Genomic DNA, 26,480 nt, shown 5'->3' on the forward strand with positions numbered 1-26,480 from the left:
CTTCAGTTAAAACATAATGGGTACCTTCCTTCAGTAATTATTTTAGTAGTAATTTGACTTGCTTTAAAAAACTGATATCTCTACTTTAACTGTTTTATTAATGCTGGATGAATACAAATTTGGACAACATCAGAGGTGTCAGTTTACGTACTGATAGCTATTTATTATGCTTCTGTTCACCAACTGTTCCATCACATTTGTTGCCAGTAGCCCAAGTCTATTCTAGATGCTACATGTGCAACCAACGATTATAATACTCCTCCTCATTTTTATTTCTTTTCTTTCGGTATCCCAAACAGCCAGTTAGTAAAAATTCACACTGTTTAATGACCACCAATACAAAGTTAATCTTACAATGCGTCACTCATCATCTGGTCCTTTTTCAGCAAGCACAATGAAGGATGCTGATAACCACACAAGAAATACTAACCTTAGATAGATGTGCAAATAATCCTTTCACACAGGGATAGTGCTGTAATTTTATCCATCTAAATTTTTAAACCAGGAAAATGTGTTCAGAAAAATCCCAGAAAGAGTTTTATATTTCTTCTTGTAAGACTTACAGTGAATTACAATACAAGGTGTAAATACTTCTCTTTTTAAAATTATCAGATAGAGAGTCTGTCATTCCATGCTTAAAAAAAAAGCTAATAAAGATTAAGGGAAGAAATGAGAAGCACCTATATTACTCAGCAGCCAAAGTCTTATCATTCCAATAACATCAAATTCCTTTAATTTCTGTTGCAATCTTGTAATACAAGTATATAATTCTCTATGTAGCTTGAAATACAGGAATCTCAGGCATTACTTCTGTTATCAGAACCAGATTTTAAGGTGCTTTAGGGCCCACATTTTTATCAAATTTAGTAGGACTTTTTTTCAAAAAATAGGAAAGTTTTTTCTCATGGCTTTTGATTTAAACAATAACATTTAAAAGAATTTAAATAAATACTTGGACCCCATTTAAAGATGTAGTAAAACCTAAGTGTTATCTTTAATTTTAGAGGAAAATCCACATGTAAAATATTCTAGCGTATTAGGAAGCCATATAATCGCAAAATTGTATTAATATTTCTAAATTTTCAGTTCTGATCAAAGTAAAACATGAGCACTCCCGTAACGCAAATCAATAATTCCATACTCCAAAATAGTGTAAATTAAAGCACGGAAAGCTATGATGCTCTAATCACAGTTCAGAATGGATATTAATTTACTTTTGAGACACTGACTTCAAAAAATAAAAAGATGACATGGATAAATCCAAGCAGAATCAAGGATGACTACGGAAGTAAGCTTTTGGTCGTCTCCTTTTTAAACCCTTCCCACAGGATGTCACTATCGCTCCACGTCAGTAGGGCGCGTGACCGACGGACGTTGGGTAGTTCGGGACTCTACTCTCCACAAGGCAATGTGACACAGATATTTAGGTATCTTCTATTTTTGTAAATAAGATTACAACAAAGACTTATCCCTCTCAGCTGTCATGTTACAAGCCCAAATGTTTGCTGACCTATAAACGAGTTAAAACCTGTTACAGTCCTTCCAGCTTGGAAAACTAGAACTCTAACAAACCTGGAAGTAGCGATGCCAGTGCCAGTACATTGTGCGTACTGAAGTGGCACATGCTCCAACTGAAGACATTAAAGAATTCTCTTCCTTAAATTCCTACATTTTCACCCTTTAGGGCCATATAATTTATTTTCCAGATATTCATGCCATTGGATAGACTTTTTTCTAACAAAATAGTGACATCTCGTGGTGACACTCAGAAATGCTATTTCAAGCACATCACATTTCTTCTGCATGAAATAGGTAACAAACCTACCACTCTTTAAAAGCTACAGTCCAAACCCTACCAGCTTCTGGTGCTATAGTCACATATCATCTCTGTAAGAGATGGCGTTTGACAGAGATCCCATATCGATCCAGATATTACAGCCATCCCTTTAGAGATAAGAGGTCTCCACATTTCCCTGCCTTTAGCCAACCAGCCAACCTCCCCACCGCTACTTTTGTTTGGCAGTCAAACATGTAAGGTGTAGGCTTGGAAGTAACTTTTCAGAATCACACATTTCTAGCAAAAGGCTTTGCAGGAAAAACAAAATCAATGAGAATAAAGATTTTCTAAAATACAGTGGCCCAAATTAGCCTTCGCATACTAAGACACGGAAGTGAACTCACTTAGCCAAAAATAGATCTTAATCAACATACCTCTAATTACACTTTCAATGTTAACTTTTTTAAAAGTGGGGTTTTCAGTGTTTCTGTTCTGTTTGGTCAGTACCTTATACAGATGGATACTATTTTTCAAAGGTTTTCTTGGAATTTCTTTGTTTATGCTTTGTTATTGCAAATATATTTGCCTCAGTAAGGTAAAACAAGTTAGTTCATATTGTTGACAGTTCAAAAAAGTTAAAGTAGGGTTGTTTGGTTTGTTTGGGGTTTTTTAGCATTTTATAGTAAATACTTTCTTGTTATGAAAATGATGTGAATGTTTTGTACAGTCCTTTTGCCTGCTAGTGCTGCTTAATGGATACTAACACTTAATGAACAATGTATTTGTAAAGTGCTGTACCTGAAACAAGGCGTCATCAGCAGAAATCAGAAAAGAAAATTTCCCATTCTGCCATTACCATATATGCAATGTAACAATAATGAAGACCAGGTGCGCACATGTGTGAGTTATTTTATACAAGAACAGCAAAACTGTCACTGTGGTCAGCAGTCTGTGAAGAATATAAACTAGAAAAATTACAATGTTGCAGAGGAAAACCCCCTAAAGTAATTACTGAAGTTTATTTAGCAGAATATGCATCTTTGCTACTCTTAAGGTATTGGTGTTACAGTTTGTGTTACCCAATATTTTAAATAACCTGCCATCTTCAGCCTCGCAGTTTAAGCCAATTATGCCAGCTTTTATTGTGCTCGAGACTGAATCAAAGCCAACAGGAAAATATCCCCTGTCAACAACCCACTGATCCCAGATACAATACCTCAGTTGTTCTGCTCTACATGTTCCAAAATAGCCATTCAAAAACGATGCACGATGGGTCCAGCGCTCTAAGATACAGAAATCAATTTCCATTCACAAAATGATGGATGTAATAATGCATCTGCAACTTTTCTGAGAAAACTCTGCATCTTGCAACATTTAATGATTTTTCACGGTTGCCAGGCAGAGGTTAAAACTGAGATGAATCAAAATCCATAAGGCAAATGATTATATGTTTCTTTTTAAAAGTTTCAAGATATTAAAGTTTACCTGATAATTTTTTGGCACCTGACTCTTGGCATGGACAGCTCTTTTGCCTAAACTCTGCAAGGAGCTACGTAACAAGGAAGATCAGAAATATTGAAGAGGTCAACAACCCGAAACATGCTGTTACAGAATAATATATTCTGAGATTTGGCCGAGAGCTCTATCAACAATAAAATTTAATTCCTTTCTTTTTCACTGGAATAATCATTTTTCTCCAAGAGTAAATAACCTTTACTGTTTCTTTAACCGCTCTCTCTATATTATTAAAACTGCTGCTATACTGTAATGCCAGTAAAATACTGTAAAACTGCTACTGGAAATAAGCTTTCTGAACTCCTGGCACAATTCAAATGACTGAAGGGATTAGCTTGTTGCCCTACAGTTTTCCACATGTTTTCACACACCTTGCTATGGTTTAATCATCACTAACTATCAAAAATTCACGTTCAGTCTAATGGGTCTAAAAACAACCAGATCTGGAGTTTTTAAAGAGCCTTGGGAATTTTCAAGGCCAACTCTCTTTGAGGTGCCTGAGGAATCGATCAGCCTCCTTAGCAATAAAGGAAAAATAAAAACATAGAAGTAAACTTATGATGTCAGCGTCTGAAATCAAAGGAAAACATGACAAAACTAGCTGTAAAAATAGTCACAAAAAGAAGAGTCGTCAAGCAGGAGTTAAAAAAACCTACACAAATTATAAAGCATATATTATGGCTTCTCATTTCAGGCATGATACCACAAATCTTAATCATGCAAAGAACTTTGTTTCCTCCTCAAAAGATAGGGAACTAGAGGGAAGTTTTAGCTCATTTAACTCATTGTTAATGACAGCGCAAGAATTCTTTCATCAAAATAATTTCAAGTAATGTATTCATTCCCTTACATCTAATTAAAAATATCCTGGAGGGCAAATCCAGACAAACCCACAGTCACCTTGGTAAAGATGGGTTAGATTAGGTCTCAAAATGCAAACCCCATAGGCTGCTGAATACAGGATGAGAGATGGGATGGAGAAAGTCTGCACAAGAATCTGCACCAACTCGCCACAGAAAACAGCTCTGCCAAGACTGTTCTTTTTAAGTGTGTGGGTCTTGGCGATAAGAGTAAAGGTGGAAATCACAATTATTCAAATTCCCTGACCATTTCCCTTCTCTAGAAGTTGGCATGGAAAGAGAATGAAAGAAAAATTGCAAGTAATTCTAGTGCTGTTCACCACTGGAAGAAAAAGAAATCCCTTCCAATTCCATACAGGACTTCACGAGTCCAATCCAGTGACTGAATAACTGAACTGGACGTGATTTGAATCAGACTCCAAAGACACGGTTGAACTACTTGAAATGCAATGTTGATTCCCTAGCTTTTCATATATCAGAATGGTCCTTTAACAAACTAGCAATATGAAAAGAAAAGAACAGGTTATGCTTAAATAAAGCAGAAGTCACAGAGAAAAAGTCAATTAAATACTAAATTGTTTAATTTCTCAAACAAATTAAATACAATGGAACATTAAATATTTACTGTCTCTTTAAAAAAAGTAGCGATCCTGAAATATCATTCTCCAGATGGCAAAGTTTTCACTATATTCTTACAAATACAACTTTACTTTTTGGCAACAAATTTCTTAAGACTTATAGACACTAGGTTTATACAACTAAACAGATGAAGTAGCTTGACCAATTTAAAATACAAATATGCATTCTGATACGTTTGCATGTGTGTAAGTCCCAGGGGTTTTGTGGTGCCTGTCAGGAAGTCTCTAGATTCATGTTTATATTGGCCAATGACTTGATCATGTTGGCAAGACAACAACCTTCCTGGTGGCTCTGAGCTGTTAATTAAGTTTAGATGTACCGTGAAATAATACTCTTATGAGTAAGTTATGCAAACTAACCTAGAGGAAAGCAGGATTGAAATCATCATCATCACCATCAGATATATTCGAGATGTAGATCACAAAGTAGTAAGTTTTGTGTTCAAGCAGCGAAAGCATCAAATAAAATGCTTGGTTACCACAACTTATAGAAAGGATAGTATTAGATATCTTAAATTGCTTATCTATTTTCATCTGGTTTACGTTCTATTGTACTGTTCCAGAAATTTGACATTTTAATACAATTGTTATTCCATTTTTTTCCTCCAGCACCTCCAGAGCTTTATTATCTTTAATCGAGGCAGCTGAAATGTTCCTAAGGACTACAACATTCACCTCACTGCTGTTTCCTTCAAGAAAGGTTATCTATTGCACCTATTACCCATCCTGCATATAGTCCACCATTTTATGGATTAAATCCACGGTCTTCTGAAACCCTGATTGGTCTGCTCTGGCATAAGTCAGGCACAATCTCCTAAGTACAACACACTATGATGCATCACTGATATAAAACACAGTTACTACATTTCAAAGGCTTTTATTTCTTTTTATTTCCAACTGATATCAACCAATCACTGCACCTACCTGTGGGTATCATTTTCTGCTTTTGAGAGTAGCAATACAGAAATAAATAACAGATTTGTAGAATTTGTATTACAAAACGGACCACAGGACATTTCTTCTTACGCATGACCATTTTTTCTGCACATAGATCTAGAAGGCAGCCCCAGAAGCAGTTATATGTACTATAAATTATTACTTTAAATATATCATTCTTCAGATTCTATACATTTTAAAAGGTAAATGAAAATTTATGTACTTGTGTACTAGAAAAATACCAAGAGAAAGCTAGAATAAAATGACGCTTATAAAAAAAATACAATTTTCAACAATTTATTTGATTTTGAAAGTTACAAACCAATTCTTGGTTTTCTGACTATATTCTAAACAAAAACCATGGCCACTATCAAATAAGTGTTTTGACCTTCTTATCTGTCCTTTCCACATTACTAGGGACATTTGTCACCTCCTCCATCTTCCTCCACTCCTTTCAGCTCCAGACACTATTACCTGCTCGCATTCCTAACTGTGAATGCCTCGTTCCCCTCCCATTCGGGGTGATACAGCCCCAGTATTTACCTTGCACCATACTGTCCCAGTAGCTCAGAGGCTGAGAGCTGGAGTAACTAGGGAGAGGAGGATATAAGAAAGTATCCTTGAGTAAAGGAGCTGTGCTCCTTTCCCACTTGATAAGTGGGTCTGTTAACTTAAAATTTACTATCAGTTATGTAAATTATAACCAGAAACCAAAACGTCAATCTACAGCCACAGCTCCAGATACAACCATGGAATAACAATAAAAAAAATTGTACTTTTATCCTTCATATCTTCTCTCTATAAAATATTATATAAATCAGGGACACACACTGTTTCAGTTCATTATTAAATTTGAAGTGACTTGTTTCACAATAAAGTTTCTCAGGAACCCTAATAGGGTTGGTTGTTTGTTTGCTTAAGGTAGTGCATAACAGATATCCTATTTCAATAAAACTCAAAAAAACTGAACCAATTTTCAAGATATAAAGAACCTTAAGCAGATTTAAAATGCTTTAACAAAGGTATTTTGAGAGGGGGGAAGGTTACCTAAGGTTTGTCTACTCTTAATTCTGTGTTAATTTATACTTATCTAGTGAAGTTAGTGTTAAACCAGCACTTAATACAGTGCCTTATCCACCAGCTGACTTCTGTATCATTCAGATAAAGAACACGTCCATGTTGCTGACCAGGATCACTAGCAGGAACATTTCTTTTCCCAGTATTACAGTTCCATTGCTTTTGCATCAATGAAACTCACCCTCTTAAAACATAAAAAACCTGCTCATTCGCAAAGTGAGATTCACCCAGTTAAAAAATTAAGTTGTACAGATCAGAAATGTAATCATGGGAGACAAGCTCTGAGAGTTTTTCAATCACTGTGGGGCTGCATCAATTTAAAGTCATGTTACATTAAAGAGAAAAACGTCTGGGAAAGTCTCCCAGTTGTCACTTTAGATTAGATTTGTTGTCGTTATCAGACTGTGCATTTTGTAGGCTTTTTTACATTTTAAAGATATTGCCTCATGCAGCTACACAGTGCATAAAGAAACATGTAACATGGATTTTTTTAATCAGATTGCCTAGAGATCAGGAGTTCGCACAAATTAACTGGTAGTCTAAAAAAACCCAAACATGCACGCACATCTTCTTGAAGCCTATTAACATTTCAACCTTAACTACCTTAGAGTCACAGGGAAGCCACCCAACTTAACTTTTCTTCACAGAAAGGTCAACAGAAAGTTTCAGTTCTTCCAACAATAACACGGAACACATTATGGAGACCTGATGTCGCTGGTCATCTCAATTGCATTTTTTTAATTGCCTAAGTAAATTTTCAATTTTGAATTAATACATTAATGGATTTACTTGTGTAACCTACGTTATTTCTGTTGCAATGGTTCTCAGAATTAGGCCTTCGTATCAGACAACTGCACACTATGCAGAAGATACAAGATTTACCTACATAAAAATAAAATGGAAGAATTTTAGTTCATTTCTGCATTTCAAGCTGACCTCTGATTTATTGCATTTTCCAGAGCTTCAGACAATTCTCTTAATTACTCTGATTGTCAAGCTGTCATGTAAAGGATTCCTGAACATTACTGCATGTATTCACATTGTCAAATACTGTCTCACACAGACAAGTGTAGCAAAATCACTCAATATTTGTTGCTAGACATTACTGTTTCAAGCAAATATTCAAAATAATATTCATACACCATAATGATTTTGACTTGAATTGCATGAAAACATTTTAGATATTAAAATTATAGCTTCTAATATGAAGTAGGTTTTTCTTATACAACTTTTAAGTCTAGTATTTCAGTAATCATAATCTTTCTGAAAAATTAAGTTAGCAGCACACAAGTCTAAGTTCAAATATTTACAGGATGTTCTTTAAATCAAATACACACCTTTGATCTAGACCCTAACCTTTTGAAATTTGGAAGACAATACCAGTGTTCATAATATGCAGTATCTCCCTTCTTGCAATTTTCCACATGGTAAGAAACATTCAAGGACTTTACTAAGAGAAAACAAATTAAAAACTTGAAAAATGCAACACTAAGCTGACAGCATATAAGCAACATCCATACTGACTTCAGCAACATCAGCCTACCAGGGTGAGCAGCTACGGGATGAAATTTGTTTAAATACCTTTCACCTTCCTAAACAGCTGTCATGTCTGTAGAAAGTTTGGCCGTAGAACCCCAGATTAATGAAGCAAAGTCAGGTACTTACACATAGTGGATTTTGCTCTTCTATTTTGTTTTTGGAGTCACAAGACTTTTACAGTTTTGGTGAGACTTCAGTATCATGGGAAAATTAAGTCATTTGAAGCCATCTATGTTTTCACACTAGTGAAGACTGTCTCCCTGGATACAACTGGAATGAAACTCTCTTCTACAACGTAGTATTTGGGTGTTGGCAAAAAAAGCCACTCCCAGTCTTCTCAAGTGCCACAGAGGTACCAAGATGGGCCAGACTAAACCCAACCTCTAAGAAAGATCTTTCCACTCCAAGAGAAGACAATGCACCAGCAGTGTATGGCATTTTTAAGTTTACCATTTACTTGAGACCTACCACACTTATGGAAAAGTCCAGAGATGTCCCAGAGACTGACATCTAAAAATAGTTAACAAGTTTCAGACTCACTATGGGTTTTCTGAAGGTAGACTTTAAGCCTTTTAAGGACCACCAAAAGTAAGAAGAATCTTATCCCGAAGCGTGACACCTGTAACAAGCTATGTCTTAGAATAGTACGTCTTTAATCTAACACCATAGCACTAAATCTGTTCTGGTTCTACAAATGCCTCTAGTTATTTCATTTTTATCAGTGAAGAAAATGAAATAAAAAGTATTTCATACTTAACACCAAACAGACCACGTTATCCCAAAAGACGTGCTTAAATAATTTAGCTGTTAAAAGAATCTTTAACTATAAATGTACTAAATTCCAGCGCAAAAGATTAACTACAAAAGAAATTAACACTGCCTTAGGAAAGTGAGATAACATTTTTCTAAAGCATTTCTAAAGCTTTTTGATATGCTACTTTTTAGAATTATATCTGGAGAGAACTAATATTTTTAAATGAGACTTTCAGAGCTGCTCAAATTGCAAAGTAGCATTTGTGCAAGTTCAAGAATTCTGTGGAACTTGTTTTGTTCCCATTAAAAAAAAACAAGTACACAATTTTTACCCATTTAAAGAATAAATATCTAGCAATCAACATTTACCAATAGAAAGATATTCAAATAATATTCACCTAAAAAAATGTTGCTCCTGGTTCTATCAACAACTTTGTCACAACATATCAAAGCAAAGTAACATTTTCTCCCCTCAACAACTTAAAAGTTTCCAGGGCTTTATCACCAGTCAAAGCAGTCTGTTTGCATTCTCCAATACAAACTGACAATCTAGTGATACAGTACATTAAAAATTCTCTGTAGTATTGACTGCCTGAAGCTGATGCTCCCTTGCTAAATGCAGTGCAGTTCAATTAACAGCTCTTCAATATACAATTTAATTTTTCTTTCATCTTGATCCACAGCCGAGCTTGAAATGAGGAATGCTGGAATAGATGTACTTTAAATATCGAAGCAAGTCTTTATAAATAAATCTATCAAACTTGTAATGATTTCTGTCATAACAGGATGAAACAGATGAACCTGAATGTCTGGGACTTTCAGGTTTGTGCATTGTTTTTCTCAGCCTTACAGGGCTGTGAAAAGCTGGTGCAGGGGAGGGCTCCAAAAACTCCCCCAAGGAGTGGAAGAGCTTTTCCCTTACTGCTCCATTCTTAGGGAGTAGAGGAACACTTTTCTGCTGCCACTTTATAAAGTACAGCCTTTTGCATGTAAAAATCCATTTTATCACTAATGTCACCAGAACTGACTCCAGAATTTTTAATATTTCTCTCATTATTTAAAAAGGCAACCAAACAGAGAAGTGCATGGCACCAGTTTCCATTACCAAATCTGCACTCATCTGGGAGGCAACCAATTCTGGATTGAAAAAGTAAATATTTAATGCATAAATACTACCCTGGATACCGTTTTTCCCCTTGCAGTGTGAATGTACATAATACACTTCAAATTTTCTCTAGGTAGTCATGCCATTTCACAGGAAAATGTAAGGTTAATTTAACCAGGACAGAATGAAATACTGCATTTCAAAGTGACGCTAACTGGGACACTGCTGAAGGAAGCTATTAATATCTCTTACAGTGTGCATGCTCAAGGAAACACTGAGAATCAGCTCATTTCTCATAGGTATACTACACAGCTTTCAAAATGGTAGGATTTACTACTGTTCATCAGAAAGGAAAACACTCTACTTTAAGCTAGAGGCATTTTCTACTCTTTAAACATATTCACAAAAACAAACTTGACAACACTTACTGCCTTAGGTAACAGAGAAGCACTACTGACGTGGAAGGCTACCAATCAGTGTGAGATGAGTTACAAAGCAAGAGAGGCTTCACCAAGTGAACATAAGCAGCGTTAGAAGAACAGTAATCAGTTTCAGATGAATTCAGTCAAATTGCCTTTTCTCAATTTATACATTAATGCATAGTGAAATATATAGGTTTACCTCGTTTGTGTCCACGTTTATAATGGTATTAGTTGAGATGCTGAGGTTTTATTCTTAATTGTTATACTTTTTTCCTTCTTCATGTATTTTTAATCATCTTATCTACATTATCACTTTGAATGCTGAAAAAAGTCTTTATAACATTAACTGGTCTCATTATTGTCACCATTTCCTTTTTCCCTTTATTTCTAGTCCTACATTTAAAAAAATGTATCTCAGTACCGTATTTTAAATTGTCACAGAAATTACATTCAGCATTTACAGTAATTAACTCATAATTACTTCGAATAACTACACTAATTGGTATGCTCTACAAACCTGCAACACTGCAGAATTAAAAATAAACATAGCAAAGATAATTTACAACTAATCTATACTTACAATTAAAGTTAGTTTCAAGATTTATTTCATTCTATTATTTTTTATTAGCTACAGCAGATAGTAAATGGGGTGTACCACGTTCTGCTTTGCAAACACCTAGATTATAAAACATAATTATACAAATTAATTAGAAATGAGTACATACATTCATGTCTTTGTTTGTAACCATCACATGTTAAACATGACTATATTAATGAGCAGTTCCTAAAAATTGTAAGATAGTATAACCAAGTAAAATTTCAAAGCTCCCTGACCACACAAGGTATAAATGTCACCCTGGCACAGAGCGGGTGATCACCACCACTTAAATTCTCCTGATGTCCTATTTTGAGGTTGCAGGTAGTATACAGGTCGTTCTTCTACACAGCAGATTAGCAATTCTGTGAGAACTCTTAACACCCAATGTGCCATGGCAGAATACAAGTCCAGACTGAAACTTCCCTGAACTGGGTCCTGTACTTTCTTTCCCGCGTATTCTCAAGTGTTCTCTGACGTCTAAGGGAAGTCCCTTCAGTTCTGCCCACTGATTGGACACTTACCCTTTCATAAAGCTCAATGCTTACAGGAACCTAATTATCCTAAGGATCTTTATCCTTCTTAAAAATTTGCTTCTAAACACTGTATGGGACCACAAGTTATTAGACAAGGAAGGGCAGATCCTGAGTGACTGAGCATGCCTTGGTTCCCTGGGAAAACAGACTACAGATGACTCACCAGAAAGCAAGGAAACGAGCAAAGTAGTTTGTTTTGTTTTAAAACTAAACAAAAAAAGCACTTATTTATTTGCTGAGACCAGATCTGTACCTGCTGCACTTCCCTAGCAGTGTCTATTATTACAATTATACTGCTATAGCATTGCAAGTATGCATAAAGCTTGCATCAGCAAGATGCATTTATTTCAGTTCCACCTTGGCAAAATAAGGGATATTAACCATAAGCCTTTTTTAGCAATTTAATTGCATCTTCATAAAGAGCGTCTACCAATACAACTAAGTTGGATCAAATATGCCTCACCAGTCTACCATGTTGTCAAGAATCTGTAGTGCAAAACTCATCTAATATATCCTTTGAAGGTGCCTAACATGGTGTGTTTAGGACCTTTAAGAACAAATAGCTCTTTGTCATCACAACCAACAAATATTTAAGGCCTAAGAGACCTAAAGATGTTTCAGTTTAAACCAAATTACAGTCAGATCACAATGTGTCCCTCATAAGAACTAGGAAATACCAAAAGACCAGGACTACTCTACAAATTACATAGCTGGCATCTGTATATTAGTAAGGATTTAGAGGACCTGAAAGAGGCATCTGCAAAGTACAAGTCTAAGGTAAAGACATCCTGATTTATTTTCTTACTCAAAATTAAAATAACAACAGTTTTGATAAGCACGCTTATGAAAATGCAAAAGTATTTATTTACATATTTTATGCTAATTTTTCCTTCATTCTTTACATGCTAGGATCAGCTGTTCAAGATTTATTTAGGTGGTTCAAGGCTTGTTTTGCATGTCTCCAGCAAAAACAAACTAACAAAAACTACCCCAAATGTTCCTTTCATTACATTAATTCAATACTTCTGTTTGATAAGCAAAGTTTATTGTTGAAGTTAATGCTGTATCTCAGGTAACCTCAAATGAAATACGGGAAAGAACAAGTTTAGCACACTATTGCTTATTTTTATATACTGAGTAATACAGCTGCTTCTGCAAAATGATGCACTGAGTGTCTTTATTGAGACCAAATGAATAGTGGTTTAGTGCAAAAATCAGAACATTTAGATTGTGTTTTCAATGTAATTTTTCATTACGAACATCCCCTCATGAATAGAGTATTATTAAAGGAAGAAGAGTTGCTGTTTAGAAAACAGAAGGAAAGTGTTTACCTGCTCACTGTAGGGGTAGCACTATATCTAATTCACTCTGGTTCAGAGTTCTCACATGGCAAGTCACAAGTAAAAATCAAAATTTTTAACAGGACAAATTGCGTTCAGAAGTAATGCATGCTTTCCCCTCTAGCACAATCGGGAAAGCACGTATGTGAAGTGCTTCCTTCCAAGACATAAAACAGAAAGGAGCAAAATAAAGATTTTTAAATTACCTCGCTTCATAATGAAAGGGTAGTTATATCTTGTGTGTACTCCCTCAACACAGCTCTAATAAATCTCAGTAACACAGGTCCAGATTTAAAAAAACAAGCACAGGAGAGTACACTCACCTTTCCATGTCTGACATTAAATAACACAAATTATGGCAGATATTGGCAGATATCTCAACGCTTGCAAATTAAGTGTGGACAAATGGCTGCAGACATACAGCTAAAGTTCCGCCCCTTAAAAACAATCTTCATGCATACAGGTATTTAGGGTCTGACCCAAAACTCTTCAAGGGAACAGAAAATTAGTATTTTCAGTGGGCTTTGGAAACAGACCTTTTAATAAGATAAGCAAAATAAATATACATTCTTCTGAATAGCAGCACATAGATATACCTTAGATTTAAAGCCCCTTATTAAATTAAGCATCATATATATTATCAGCACAATGGTATCATGTCTATTTACCCTAATGCCTTAACCAACTGAGTTAAATAAGCAGATAATAAATCATCTTGTTCATACTAAAATAAGTATGTCTGGGACAGACCAAAGGTTTCAATTATCAGTTTGTGAAATTACCTAAAGAATCATGACCATTTTGCGCCCCACTTGGACCACTTTCTCCTTGGACATATGATAAACATTGTGCTCATCACGCTTTGCTAAAATGGAGATTTTCAAAGAAAGCAGTGTAATTTCTTGTAACTAGCGCTAAGTATCACAAAGTGAGATAAAAGAGAAGTCCAGGGGATCAAACAAAGTCCAGTACTCTTCCATCCCCAATTCACCCCCTCCAAAGAAAATTATCAGGAAAAAAGGGAACTAAAGGATGCAGAGAAATTAGAAAGGAAAGTAAAATAAGCAAAAAATATGATGCTTAGATGAAGTAAAATAAGCAAAAAATATGATGCTTTGGCTTCACAGTAATAAAAGATTTAGAAATATCATTGACAAGCAAACAAATTAATAGTACCTTTTGAGCACTCTACTTAGCAAGTCTACTTTCTATAAAACTTCTGTATTCCTCTTGAACTCCATCTATGGTTTTTTTGTCATTTACGCTGCTCTGTAGTCATATAAGCCAGATAATTATCTTCAGTTTTATAAGCTATTGTGGATCATGAACCAAGTCAGTGCTTCTTTTGACGCCCTCACATCATCCCTTGCCACTGTAAAAAACTAGTAGTGATCCAGCAATGAGCATCTTTTTTTTTTTCTTTTTTTTTAATGCATAACAATTATGCAGAGTCATACTAGACCGTGCTGGAGTTGCTATTTTCCTACTTTACTGTATTCACTATTACAGTAGAACTGATACAGACCTTAACATTTTTGTCTTTATCAGCAAGTATTCTTTAAACATTATCACACTGTCACAGCGCTGCAGATACACGCAGTACAGTTTCAGAAGTAGGAAGAAAATAATCTCTCTACATTTTCTTCCCCATACTAAGCTCAACCAAGAAAAGTTCCTCTACTTCAAAAAACTCATTTAGCATATTGGCAGACTGGTTACAAGCCTAAGAAAACAAATAAATCTTAAAGAACCAGTTCTTCACATTACAGACCATGTGACCCATCAAACTAAACTCTTTGGGATCTGAAAACATTTGTAACTCCAGAAGCATCAATGCTGAGACATCTCTTTGGTTTAGTTTTAATTTCTGAGCAATTTTTAGAGTAAAGGCCCATTTTGCAATCATAAGTGACACAGAAAACCAAGAGAAGAACACAACACATACTAGGTCAGCAACAAGCATGCATTTCTCTTAACAAATAAGACTACATTTTACTATGAAGCATTCAGTTTCTTCAAAGTGTTGAAAGACCTATGACCATTCAGTTATTGCCAGCTAACATACTGTTTACAACTAGTACTAACAGATACTCCATCCTGTTGACTTCTGATAATGAAATAAGCTAACAAAGTTGGGTTTTTACCGTGAAAAATAATTACATGGAAGTCTATGACATCTTGAACATAAGCATTAGGTTTTTTGTTTACTTTTTATAAAATTAAAGCAAAGAACCAATTTGGGGACAAAAATGACCCACCAGATTTCACCATGACTTTCATAAAAAATTATCACAGTACATATTAACTCATTAGCAAGACACAATGCTGCCTGTTAGTTTTAAAATGCAGAGAATGAAACTCATTGCAGAAACAAAAGAGGGCCAATAATATAATTACAACACGGTGCCTGTGCAGTCTGAGTTAATGCCGTTATTTGACATTGCAAGGCTATGCCTTCTCCCATGAGCCCCACTGGAGACAAGGTTCACTCTAATTGGTTCCAAAGCACAACCTACCAACAACAGCCTTCCTCCGGCCCAGGAATGGTAATTTCCACACGACTGTAAATAAGTGTTTGCAAACAATACAAACATGGTAATAAGAGGCTAGGTGGGTAATTAATGTGGTTACAAAGCAGCTTATTTGCATTTTTATTTAAAACTGCCTTCTTTAAAAAGCAGCTCAGATTTCTTTTTGCAAAAGGAGCCTTGGTTAAGGAATAGAGCAGTAATTACTCTCTTTAGGGCTTCTTTTATACATCCTTTAGGGAATTAGAATGAAAAGATAAGCAGAATTATAAAGGGAATCATGTAAAATATGAAATGCACTATAAACACTTAGTACTGTATTTACTGTAAGCTAAGCTTGTCTTCTTCATTAATGGAATATATTACAAGCTTATGTTACAATCAGATTAATTGTGAAGAGCATTAAAAAAAAAATTATAACCAGCCACTTTAATTCCCCCCCTCCTCTCCCAGAACCAACAACCAGAAACCCAGTGATAGCAGAACTCAGTTTATGTAAGAACACATCTACCTGGACTATAGTAAGTTTTCAATGTCAACAACACTAAAGTTTTAGAAAATAGATTCTGAGAGAGAAAAATTCACAAGAAGATCAAACCCAAGTTACATTAGTATACGTAAAGTACCAGTGAAAACCAAACTTCTCTGCATCCTGTAAGCTAAACTCAAGTCAACGTACAAAGGCTATGTTTTGTTTTTTTTTTTAAAGATAGACATCTACAGACAGGTTTTCAATATCGTTGAGTAAACAGTATTTCCTAGTGCCACTTAATTGAAGACTGAGCATGAAGTGCAGTTTAAAAGTGGTTATTCTGGTTTTTCTTTCTGCTTGGGAGTGTGTCTTAAAAATTTTTGTTAAAAAGCTCATACTGCATTGAAGTAGTACTATTACAAAGCTTTACGCACGGTAGAGATTTTGTGACTCACATTTCCAGATTAAGAACAGCAAGGCTGTGCTAAAGAAACAAATCACCAAAAAGATCACCTCAACAATTCTATGTATAAAATTCTGCTGACTGGAGGAAAAAGTTAAGAATGGTAAGATACTGTGACTTCTCTCAAAATTACAGTTTAGAATTTTTTTTTTTTATATGTGTAGCAGATGTTGGAAGGTAAACAGAATTATGAGAGCAGAAGTAATTTAGTCAACTCAAAAGACAACTTCATCTTTACTGGAGGAAATCATGGCAAATTCACTATGTTAAAAATCTTGCAATCTCACAGCTATGAGAACGCTCTGTTGGTTTCTATCAGCTGTCTACAGCATTATGAATTCATACGTTAGCACAAAATTCCAATCCAGCCTAGAAATCCAAAATTAAAGACAGAACTGAGGGTAAACTCTATGTTCCAGACCTTTTATTCACCACCTTATTCAAGCATATTTTCAGGAACAATGAATCTCTTGTACAAGGCACAAAACCAGAAGGAGATAAAGTGACCAGACCATCGCAAAAAAAAAAAAATCTTCTTTAATTGATCCCCCCCTCCCCCCCCAAAAATGAAAAACACTCTAGTTCTATTCCTCCGCAGTTAATAAACTCTGGCCATGCTGAAGAAAACATCATCTGCAGACTAAATAATAGTCACCATCGTGACAAAAAGTCTGCAATTGGCAGGTCAGTAGGGTCCTGTGGAATTCAAATCTCTGAAAGTCTGTGCCCCTGCAGGATTTTTTTTTTTTCTTTTTTTTTTTTTCTTTTTTTCCTCCAAACAGTCCTCATGTGCTTCTTGCAGTAAGAAACCCTTTCTTTCTCTGGCATCTTGGCTTGTCCTAGGGATGGAGGAAACAGGCAGTAACAACCGCAGAAGCTCTTCCATGATTTGATGAGGCTACAGCGAACTGCAAGATCAGAATGGCTTACAAACAGCAATGGACCCCCTACTCGAAGGATATCACTGCCTTTTCCCTAGTGCTGCCACAAAAACAATCTTCACTTATCCATTCTTCTTAAGTACCATCATCTCTCCTAGCCATAAAGCTAAGCTGTTGCACCATTCTTTTCCTTCACCAGTATCCAAATTTTCGTTATTAGTAGAAATCTTTCTGCTTGCCTTACCGATGTTTGTAAAGAAGTCCCAATTTATTTCAACATGCCTCATTATATGGCTTTTCCTCATATCTGAGAAAAAAGATTAAAGAAAACAAATATTTCGGCCTTTTACAGAGTAGTTCCTTCATTCGTATTATCAGACCTTTTTTAAATGTTATCTCCTACACATTTAAAAGTTCCACAGTGCTAAACCACTTCAAATTCCCTTCCACCTTGCTGGACATTGCTAAACTTCCTCCTGCGTTTATTACTTATATTATCACTATTAAAAAGTGTTCCCTACTTAAAGACGTGCCAACAATATAAACCAGAAGCTTAACAGACATTTTATAAGTGCTGTTTTTCTATTTTGTTATGTCTATTTCCTTAATCCTCATTTATTAAATAAGAACTGAATTCCGAGAACACTTAGTACTAAATTCTTTGCTTGCTACCACTACAATGGAAGTCCATGTGACTACGCAGGGTAGCAAGCACAAAGTATCATGAAAAGTAAATCTCTGCAGAATCCAGAATTAAAATGCCTTGGGCAGGGACCTAAGCTATTTTTACCATGCATTTTTCCCATAAATTGTCACATACATACAAAGAATTAATATTAATGATCTTTGCTTTATGCAACTAAAATTCTGTATTTCAGTGAGTACAGTACAGCAAAGATCAAAAACTGACTTAATATATCTGTAGTCCTTTTCAAGTAGATAGAAGCTAAAATCCAGCCACATTTTTAAGAAGTATTTTCCTTTTTATCCACTTTCATATTTAGTATTCACTTTATTTTGAATCCCAGCCATCAATTGAACCAGAGTAAAAATATTTTCAAGAGAACCATATTGAGAAATAAAATATACATCAAATTAATTGAACATTTTGAATTTATCCCTATTTACTGGAAATATAAGCCATATGAGGTCATAAATGCTTGGAAAATGCCCACCAAATCCTTTATAGCCTCCTGCACTCACTCACACTGGCTTTATATTTCATAAATGTAATTACTTTAAAATATCAACATATTTATCTTGATAATAAAATTCTATCCTTAGTACAGTAACAGTGCAGAGCTAACTACAGAAGATGATGTAGGTATGAAACAGTTCAGCTGTAGCCAGTACATCAACTCGCTAACTAAATGGTATCAGTATTCAGAAGGATGCCCAACCCTGAAAGTTAGGGGCTTAACACATCTGCTATATAATTCAGACTCTGTTTTACAGTGGTTTCATTACTAACGATAAAAACTGTAACAGTGGAACTGTATAAACAAACTGAACAGTGTTTTTACTGTAAAACATGAATGCAATATAAATATTTGCCTTTCCCTTTTCTCAGCATCTGTAACGAGAGCAAATTCATGCCACATGTTTATAGTGTACAGAAAAATAAATCTCAACAATTCATCCATGTGAACGTTGGTTAAACTGTTTAATGTTTTTAACTTTGTGGGGGGGTTTTTTAAGCACAAATTTCCTCGCAAATCATTAAAAAGCCTCTTGTTCTTGTCAGTGACTACAATCACTGGTTCGCAGCTGTTTTTAGAGATGAATCTGGCAGAAGAACTTGAAGATCACATTTCTCACTGATAACAAGATCAATAGCTCTGACTGGTCGAGACATGTCCACGTGGATAGTTACCATCCCAATATACAAGCCGGAAAACTGAAACTGCCACCTCAGAACATGTCAGAAGGCTTCAAAATATAAAAGCAACTGCTTTCCAGCTTCTTATATTAACAGAGTGTATTAGCAGACTGTATTACATTTGATTTTTCTTAGTGCTGTGTATGCATGCTACTACTGCTTAAAAATTACGTCTACCATTATTTAACAATTCACTCTCCATCTGTATTTGGAAAATAACTTTGCAGCACACATCACTCTCTTAAGGTGACACAGCTGAGCAGGTTACTCACAGGAACTTACTGATTTCTTGAACATCATGGCCAAAGTCTGGTCATACTTTCATACTGTTCTCAATCAGCTGTTACTAGCACTGGTTAAGGCTTATACTATCAATTCTCCACTGGTAACATAAGGTTCGATTCCATTGCAATTACAGTTAATGAAAAGATCCCTTCACTTCAGAAGTATCTGGATCACAGCCTTAAAGAGGAAAAAAAAGCATTATACTTAGCAGTGGCAGTAACGCTTTAGTTTGAGTGTCTGTGGCTGCAAGTGAGACAAGTTGATGGAGAATTTTTTTTTTTTTTATTGCGTTACCAGTTAGCTTAATAAAAGATATTGCCTCTTCCAGCAAGGCCTTTTCCCCTTAGCAAGGTTTGGATAACTACTTTTATCTTGGTTCTTCAGCATGGTCACTATTCAGAGCACTGGAAGATGAAATATGTCTATACATTGCAGGCTTTTGTAACGGTATATTACACTGTGATGGCATGTGAGCCAATAATACATAGTTTTAGAATATCATGCTTTGAAACAATACAATTCTTTATTACAAAATAACAACACAATATTGGAAATACTATTTTCACAGAAATGCATGTGCTCTACTAGTTTGATATTCTGGAATATGTTCTATTTTGAAGAGATTACTTTTTAAGAGCTTTTATTTAGCACCACTTTGAAAGTCTAATTCTGTACTAACAGACTGTGGCTTCATTCAGTATTTACTACATCTCCAAAGCCATCTTTTACACATTCTTCAGTTTTTTCCATAAATGAAAATCTGCCACTAATCATGATGAGATGCCCGCCCTGAATCATTCACGTAACTCCAAGAACAATTTACTGTGCTGGTTCTAATGTAGTCTTACATAGTCTTGGTGTGGAAATCCTGTATTAATAGCCTGACTGATTTACAGAAAAAGCTCACAAAATTAACATCCAATAGATAGAAAAGGAAATCTTATCTTCTGTATCAAGATTAGCATCCATTAGCATCAAGAGACTAAGACAGAAGAATATTTACAGAGCTATTCTGTATTCCACGCATGTACACAAAGAATCATAAACCAAGGACACCAGTGGAGACGAAACACTACGTGGGAAATCAGTCCCCCTTCCTTGAGGGGGAAACACACGTAGTCAACACATGAAAACTGTTGCCCATGTTCTGTGTAAACATGCCCAGTTTGCTTCTCATCTTTCTGTGCTTTGCAAGATTACAATTGGAATACAAAGACTCACTTATCAGGTTTTAATTTCATTCAGTTACTTAATCAGCAAGAATATAAATCGCTCCTTAGGTGGAGAATACTTTGGGGGAAGGGAATACAGCAAGGAGTCACGTTTATTTTGTTGGTTTTCTTCATAACCATTCTCTCTTCTCTTGTCACATCTCCACCTTAGAAGTTTCTACATATCAAGGAAACCCAAATTTTCTTTTTACAGTTTAACCTAATCTTTGAAGTAGCTGTAGGCTTAACACTGAGGAATAATTACAAAAGAAACATTATACTTTTTATGAAATATTAAACTTACAATTTATCTTTTAATATCTACTTCAAAGACTATTTGACAGGAATAAATAAATGAGAGCTTGTTGGCAAGAAAAGCTGTGATTTATGAAATATTTTATTCATTCCTATTCCTAAGTATTTTCTTGAGAATAACACTAACATCTGGAGCTACGCAGTCTTATCCAAACATTCTGCTCATACTCCATTAGAAAATTATATCAATAATAATGTAAAATAAATTACCTAGCTTCTCTTCCTGGAGCATAGATTTCAATGTTCGTCAGAGCAACTATGTGTACAAACAGCACTGTAGTGTTTTTCATTAAGCTTTAAAGTCAATTAAGCTACGAATTGGAACAATCATTCCTCCTTTGCAAAGTATTGATATTTTTTTCTTGGCTGCTTTCAGGCCTTTTCACTACTCAAGGGGAGATTTATGTTTGACAATTTCTTTCTGATTAAAATGAATCATAACTCTAGAATTCTAATTTCCTCTTTTCCGAGCAAGAAATTATCAAACAGTTTTAAACTGATATTGAATGTCATCGTGCGTGAACAACATTCATTTTCAAGATATCAAATGTAAAGCTATACTGATCTCTCTTTTTATCTGCTGCTTTTACATACTTTCTCTTCATTTCTCTCTCTATATATACACATGTATATATACAAAACATTAGATTGTACCAATATAATCAACTATACCTCTCTATAAAAATTATATCTGACAGACTAGCTAGGCCAGTCACATTAAAACTTGTCACAACGCTTTACATAAGGCAATTACCCTCTATTTGCAATATTAGCAAAATTCTGCTGTAGTTTAGAAAGAAAATAACTGGAATACTGCAGGTTGCAAACAAACATCAGTTATCTGAAGTAATTAGCAAGTTTGTACGGGTAATCCCTACTCAAATGGCTCAAACTCTATAAAACAGCTCTTTAGACATAAATTGTTAAAAACAGTTTTCTAGATTTGTCTCCAACAGCCAATTAAGATCAGTTTTTATCTTATGTTTGTTTTTTAAACATAATGGCAGCTAATCTGAAAAATCTTATTTTCTCCCATTATTCCTCCCGTTTTCTCTAAATCTTAACAATTTGAGTTTTTCAAGCCATTTAGCTGTCCCATTTTCTCTTTACAAACTTGATTTTCAGCTTTCACTAAAAGCAGATTGAAACTGGGTTTTTTGCCTAACAACTTATTTAAAAGTACAACAGGCCCAAAGAAGAGCTGTCTTTCTGCAGACGCTCAGTTTATGGCATTCCAGACAAGGATGCCACAAATAGGCTCACTAAGGAAAACCATCCAGCTTGTTCCCTAAGTACTGTTACATATGCTGTACTTTATTTTTAAATGCTGCATTACAGTAGGTTTGATTTTGGGGTTTTTTTTTTGTTTTGTTGTGGTTTGGTGGTGGTTGGTTTTTGGGTTTGGTTGTTTGTTTTGGTTTGGGTTTTTTTTAAGAATTACATTTTTTTCCATATATATTTCAGGCTTTAGTTAATACAGACCATCAATTAGATAATTGTATCAAAACTTGAAATAAGAACAGTTGTTTCTTTATACATTTTTAATTATTTTGTCTTTTTGCAAATAAGCGGAACTCTCCTTTGCATCAGACAAAAAGAATGAAAAAGGAAATATTCTTTGTCTGACATTTAAACCTTGAGTACTAAAGCATACTGTCCCACAGAAAAGCCAGCATAGGATACACATTGCTTTTGGTAATATACATGTTATTATAGAAATACCAATTTTATTACCAACACGGTACACTTACGACATGTAAACACATTAGAGTTGAATATGGCAAAGATTTTTTAATTATAAAAGTATAGTTCGTGCAAATTAGAAGAAAATGGGGTTTAGACATTCAGTTGAAGAGTAGGAACATATTTACCGAATTTCCACCCCTCAAAATATTGGAGGAAGACAGTATTTATCATGCAGCTCAGAGACTTAATCTCAAGAATTTACAAGAAACCATAAAACAAGTAGGTAGCACTATTGTTGCCAAAAATACTGAGTAACATGAACACGAGGCTTTGTAAGGCTGCATCCTAAACAGCTGTATTTTTTAGAAGAATTGATTCCAAATTGAAAAGTAAACCAATTCCCTTTCAATAACTTGGCTTTCCCTAGGAACAAGGGAGACAAAATACTGTGGATGATTTGAAGTTCTTTATAGCAGGATAGTTGCAGCTACATATTGAGAGTTCATCTGAACCATATGCAGAGGTTGTTGACATTTTTCTTAAACTCTTTCATTTTAGGAAAGAATTTTCCATTAACAACTTCCTGCTCTGTAGTTACACCTATAAGCTAAAAATTACTATTTTACATCAATATTGTAATACTAGTATCAATCAATCAAATTAATCTCTGTCTCTTTGTTTTCAGTGACTGACTTTGGGGCAGGTTTTTGTGTTTGTTTTCCTCAAGATTGCTTACAATTTGATGTAAATTTTAAGCATCTTGTAATTCATCAACTAATTCTCTCCTGGTTACACACTCCAAGTAATTAAAGTTCAGTAATAACTTATTCTTTCTGCTCCAGCACCTGCATTTCATTTGTTTATTTTCCCAGAGTCATAAATCTGAGGGACTGTCAAAGTGCCATAATATTAGTGCAATAATCAAAGTTAATTAGTCCCTCTCAATAAACAACAACAAAGCCATTACAAAGATGCATTGAAGGTTTTCCAGCTACCCAGTTTACAGATGAGATTCTTTTCTGAACAATTAGAATTTGAAAACTGTTAGTAAATAAATGTAGTGTTTCTGAAGTAATTTGACCGTCAGTGATTTTCATTCAATTAACAATTCATTAACTTTTGGTGAGATAATATAGGTATTAAAACAAATACTCCTGAACTCCCATTGCCTTCAAAGTGCTCAGAGATATGCTTAGAATGAAGGGGGTAACGGGATATTTTTAAAATAAAAGGTACTCTGTACTGCCTTACTTTAGTTACATAAAAAAACATATAGAGAGCGCCGTATTTAGCTGGACTGGGACTACTAAATTCAAAAGACAGAATATCACCAAATCCAGTTCCATTGAAAGAGAATGGACAGATGAACTTTAAGCAACACACACTATGCTTGCCCCTGTTGGAATTCTCTTGGAATTCCACGCTGTTGAAATAAAAAACAAAAAGAGAGCTTTAATGTGAAGTATTGAAGGGGAAAGGAAGATATTTTTCTCTCCCAGTCCTTTACTGTAAATCATTAATATCATCTGGGCAAGAGAAAATGGTCTAAATTCAAAGACTGTTTCTTGAAGAAACCTGTGGTTACAAAAATTAGCAATATTATAAGCACCACTTCTTTGGAAATACTTACTTGTAAATAAGCACTGTTTTGCACTAATAAATATTATAATTATCTGTAGACTACTTATGTGTAAGTATTAATACTACTGAGTGCTCTCCCATATCATCTGGGAGCAGTTAAAATATTTTCAGAGCTTGGGAAATAAAGCTAAAACACTCATCACTAATTTTAGCAGGGAAGAAATAAAATTCCGAGAATCTGATCTTGAGGTTTGTTATTCAAGTAAAGTGTATAGGACTGTGTCAACAGATTATCTCCTGGAAGTCAGCAGTCATAGCAAGCTCAGACAAAAGTAGCCTGCAATCCTTACTAGTAAGTAAATGATTGTGGGAGGAATAAATTAAGAACACTGAGTAAATTTTAATAAGGGCCTTAGAAGATTTTAAAAAAAAAAAAGGGAGAGAGGAGGAAGTTAGGAGCCAAAGAGAAACAAGGGAATAGACAGTACTGAAGAGACTGTATTTGCATGATAAAATGGAAGAAAAATGAAAGAAAGAGGGAAGAAACGGGAAGGAAAAAAAAACGTTGAGACAGACTGTCTGGCAGCAGCGCTGTTGGGCCTGATGGACTAGGAAAGAAAAGGAGGGAAATATTCTTGGTTTTGAAATGTCTAAGAATGATCCTCCGAAATCTCTCAGAATATAAAAACTATGGGCAAAATAATGGCTCTCTCTAATATCTGAGTGTGTACATTCTCCTTCAGTTAGTTACACACTGTAGTTCTGGAAATGTCCTGTCCTATGAACTATGAAACATGCCTCAGTGGTTCTTCCAAACATTTTCGCCCTTACAAAGCATCCGTATGTAACATGGATAACAGCATACCAAGCCTGGCAGTCCAACATGGTCATACGAAATGAAAAGTTTCTATCAATGATATTTTGTAATATCCTGTTCAGTCACTGGTACAAGACAAATGCCTTCTTCCTTAGATTCTTGCATGGCAATGTAATATCTATTTAACTGCTTGTACTACACAAAAGACTTCATGTCTTGAAAAATATAGCTTAGTGTTGAATGCTATATACATTCACTTACCCATTCCACAAGAATGCGTTGTACAGCGTCATTGCCTCTTGACATATTTCTGCAGGCCAGAATAACATATGCCCCATGCAGTGCAAGAGATTTGGCAGTTTCAAAACCTATGATAAAACATTTTCCTGGTCAGAAATAGATCTCAGTAACAAAACAGAGCTATAAAATTACCTGAAAAGGTGAGCCACATACTTAAGTACACTAATGCTACCTGCAGTCTGACTACCTGTTTGATAGTCACCTGGACCCAGCTTTTAAGAGCACATATGAAAAAAGGTAGACACCTCAATTTGAGCAGGTCTTTGGGACAATAGTTGTATACATTTTGTGCAAAATAGGCTTGGGATCTTCAAAAAAGGCTCAATTTCTCTGCCTCAATGCCTTCAGCTGTTAGAAGAGCAGGATTATACTTACTCCTTACCTGTTTGACTGTGAAGAATGAGCCATAAGGCAAGATTGCAGAACTATTATGCCTGGCAACATCACACTGAAAGTGATAGAGTATTCCGAAACTGAGCTCTGGGCTCTTTAGATGCACAGTTAGCCTTTGATTCATCAATCTGAGGACCACCTGTGGCAGGGGGGATCATCCAATGGGATGTGTGAGGGAACAAGAATCAAAATCACGTGGAGAAAACTACTCCTTTTTCTGCTCCGAACACCACTGCATCTGTAGAACACTGCTGCACAAAACCAGGGACCAGAGAACTATCCAAGTGTTAAACCATTGCCGGGAGGGGGTTGTCAAGCTCATTCTCAGAAAATGAGATTCTACCTAAGGAGATCTGTAATCTGCATGTATGTTTTATTATCCACGTACTTTAAAATCTTTGCTAAAATTTTCCTTAAATTATCTGTGTAAAATCAACTCATTTTTTGTCCCATCATCAACTGATATATGGAGAACAATTTTTCATGACTGTTCTCATTATGAATAATCAATCAAATACCATGCAGCTTCAATATATTGGTTATAGTATCATGGGGCTAAACTGGTCACTGGATGTA

The 26,480-nt window shown here is 35.2% G+C and overlaps 1 protein-coding gene across 1 annotated transcript in view; it reads right to left on the minus strand.

Moving 5' to 3' along the window:
• The window catches only part of WWOX (WW domain containing oxidoreductase), a 547,096-nt gene that overhangs the window by 492,862 nt on the left and 27,754 nt on the right, over positions 1 to 26,480 (minus strand). The window contains exon 4 of the mRNA XM_009277308.1: positions 25,473 to 25,579. Coding sequence (XP_009275583.1) covers positions 25,473 to 25,579 — 107 coding nt within the window. The remainder of the gene's footprint in view (positions 1 to 25,472; positions 25,580 to 26,480) is intronic.

Source organism: Aptenodytes forsteri, unplaced genomic scaffold (assembly GCF_000699145.1).
Source record: "Aptenodytes forsteri isolate BGI_AS27 unplaced genomic scaffold, ASM69914v1 Scaffold50, whole genome shotgun sequence".
Classification (NCBI taxonomy): domain Eukaryota; kingdom Metazoa; phylum Chordata; class Aves; order Sphenisciformes; family Spheniscidae; genus Aptenodytes; species Aptenodytes forsteri.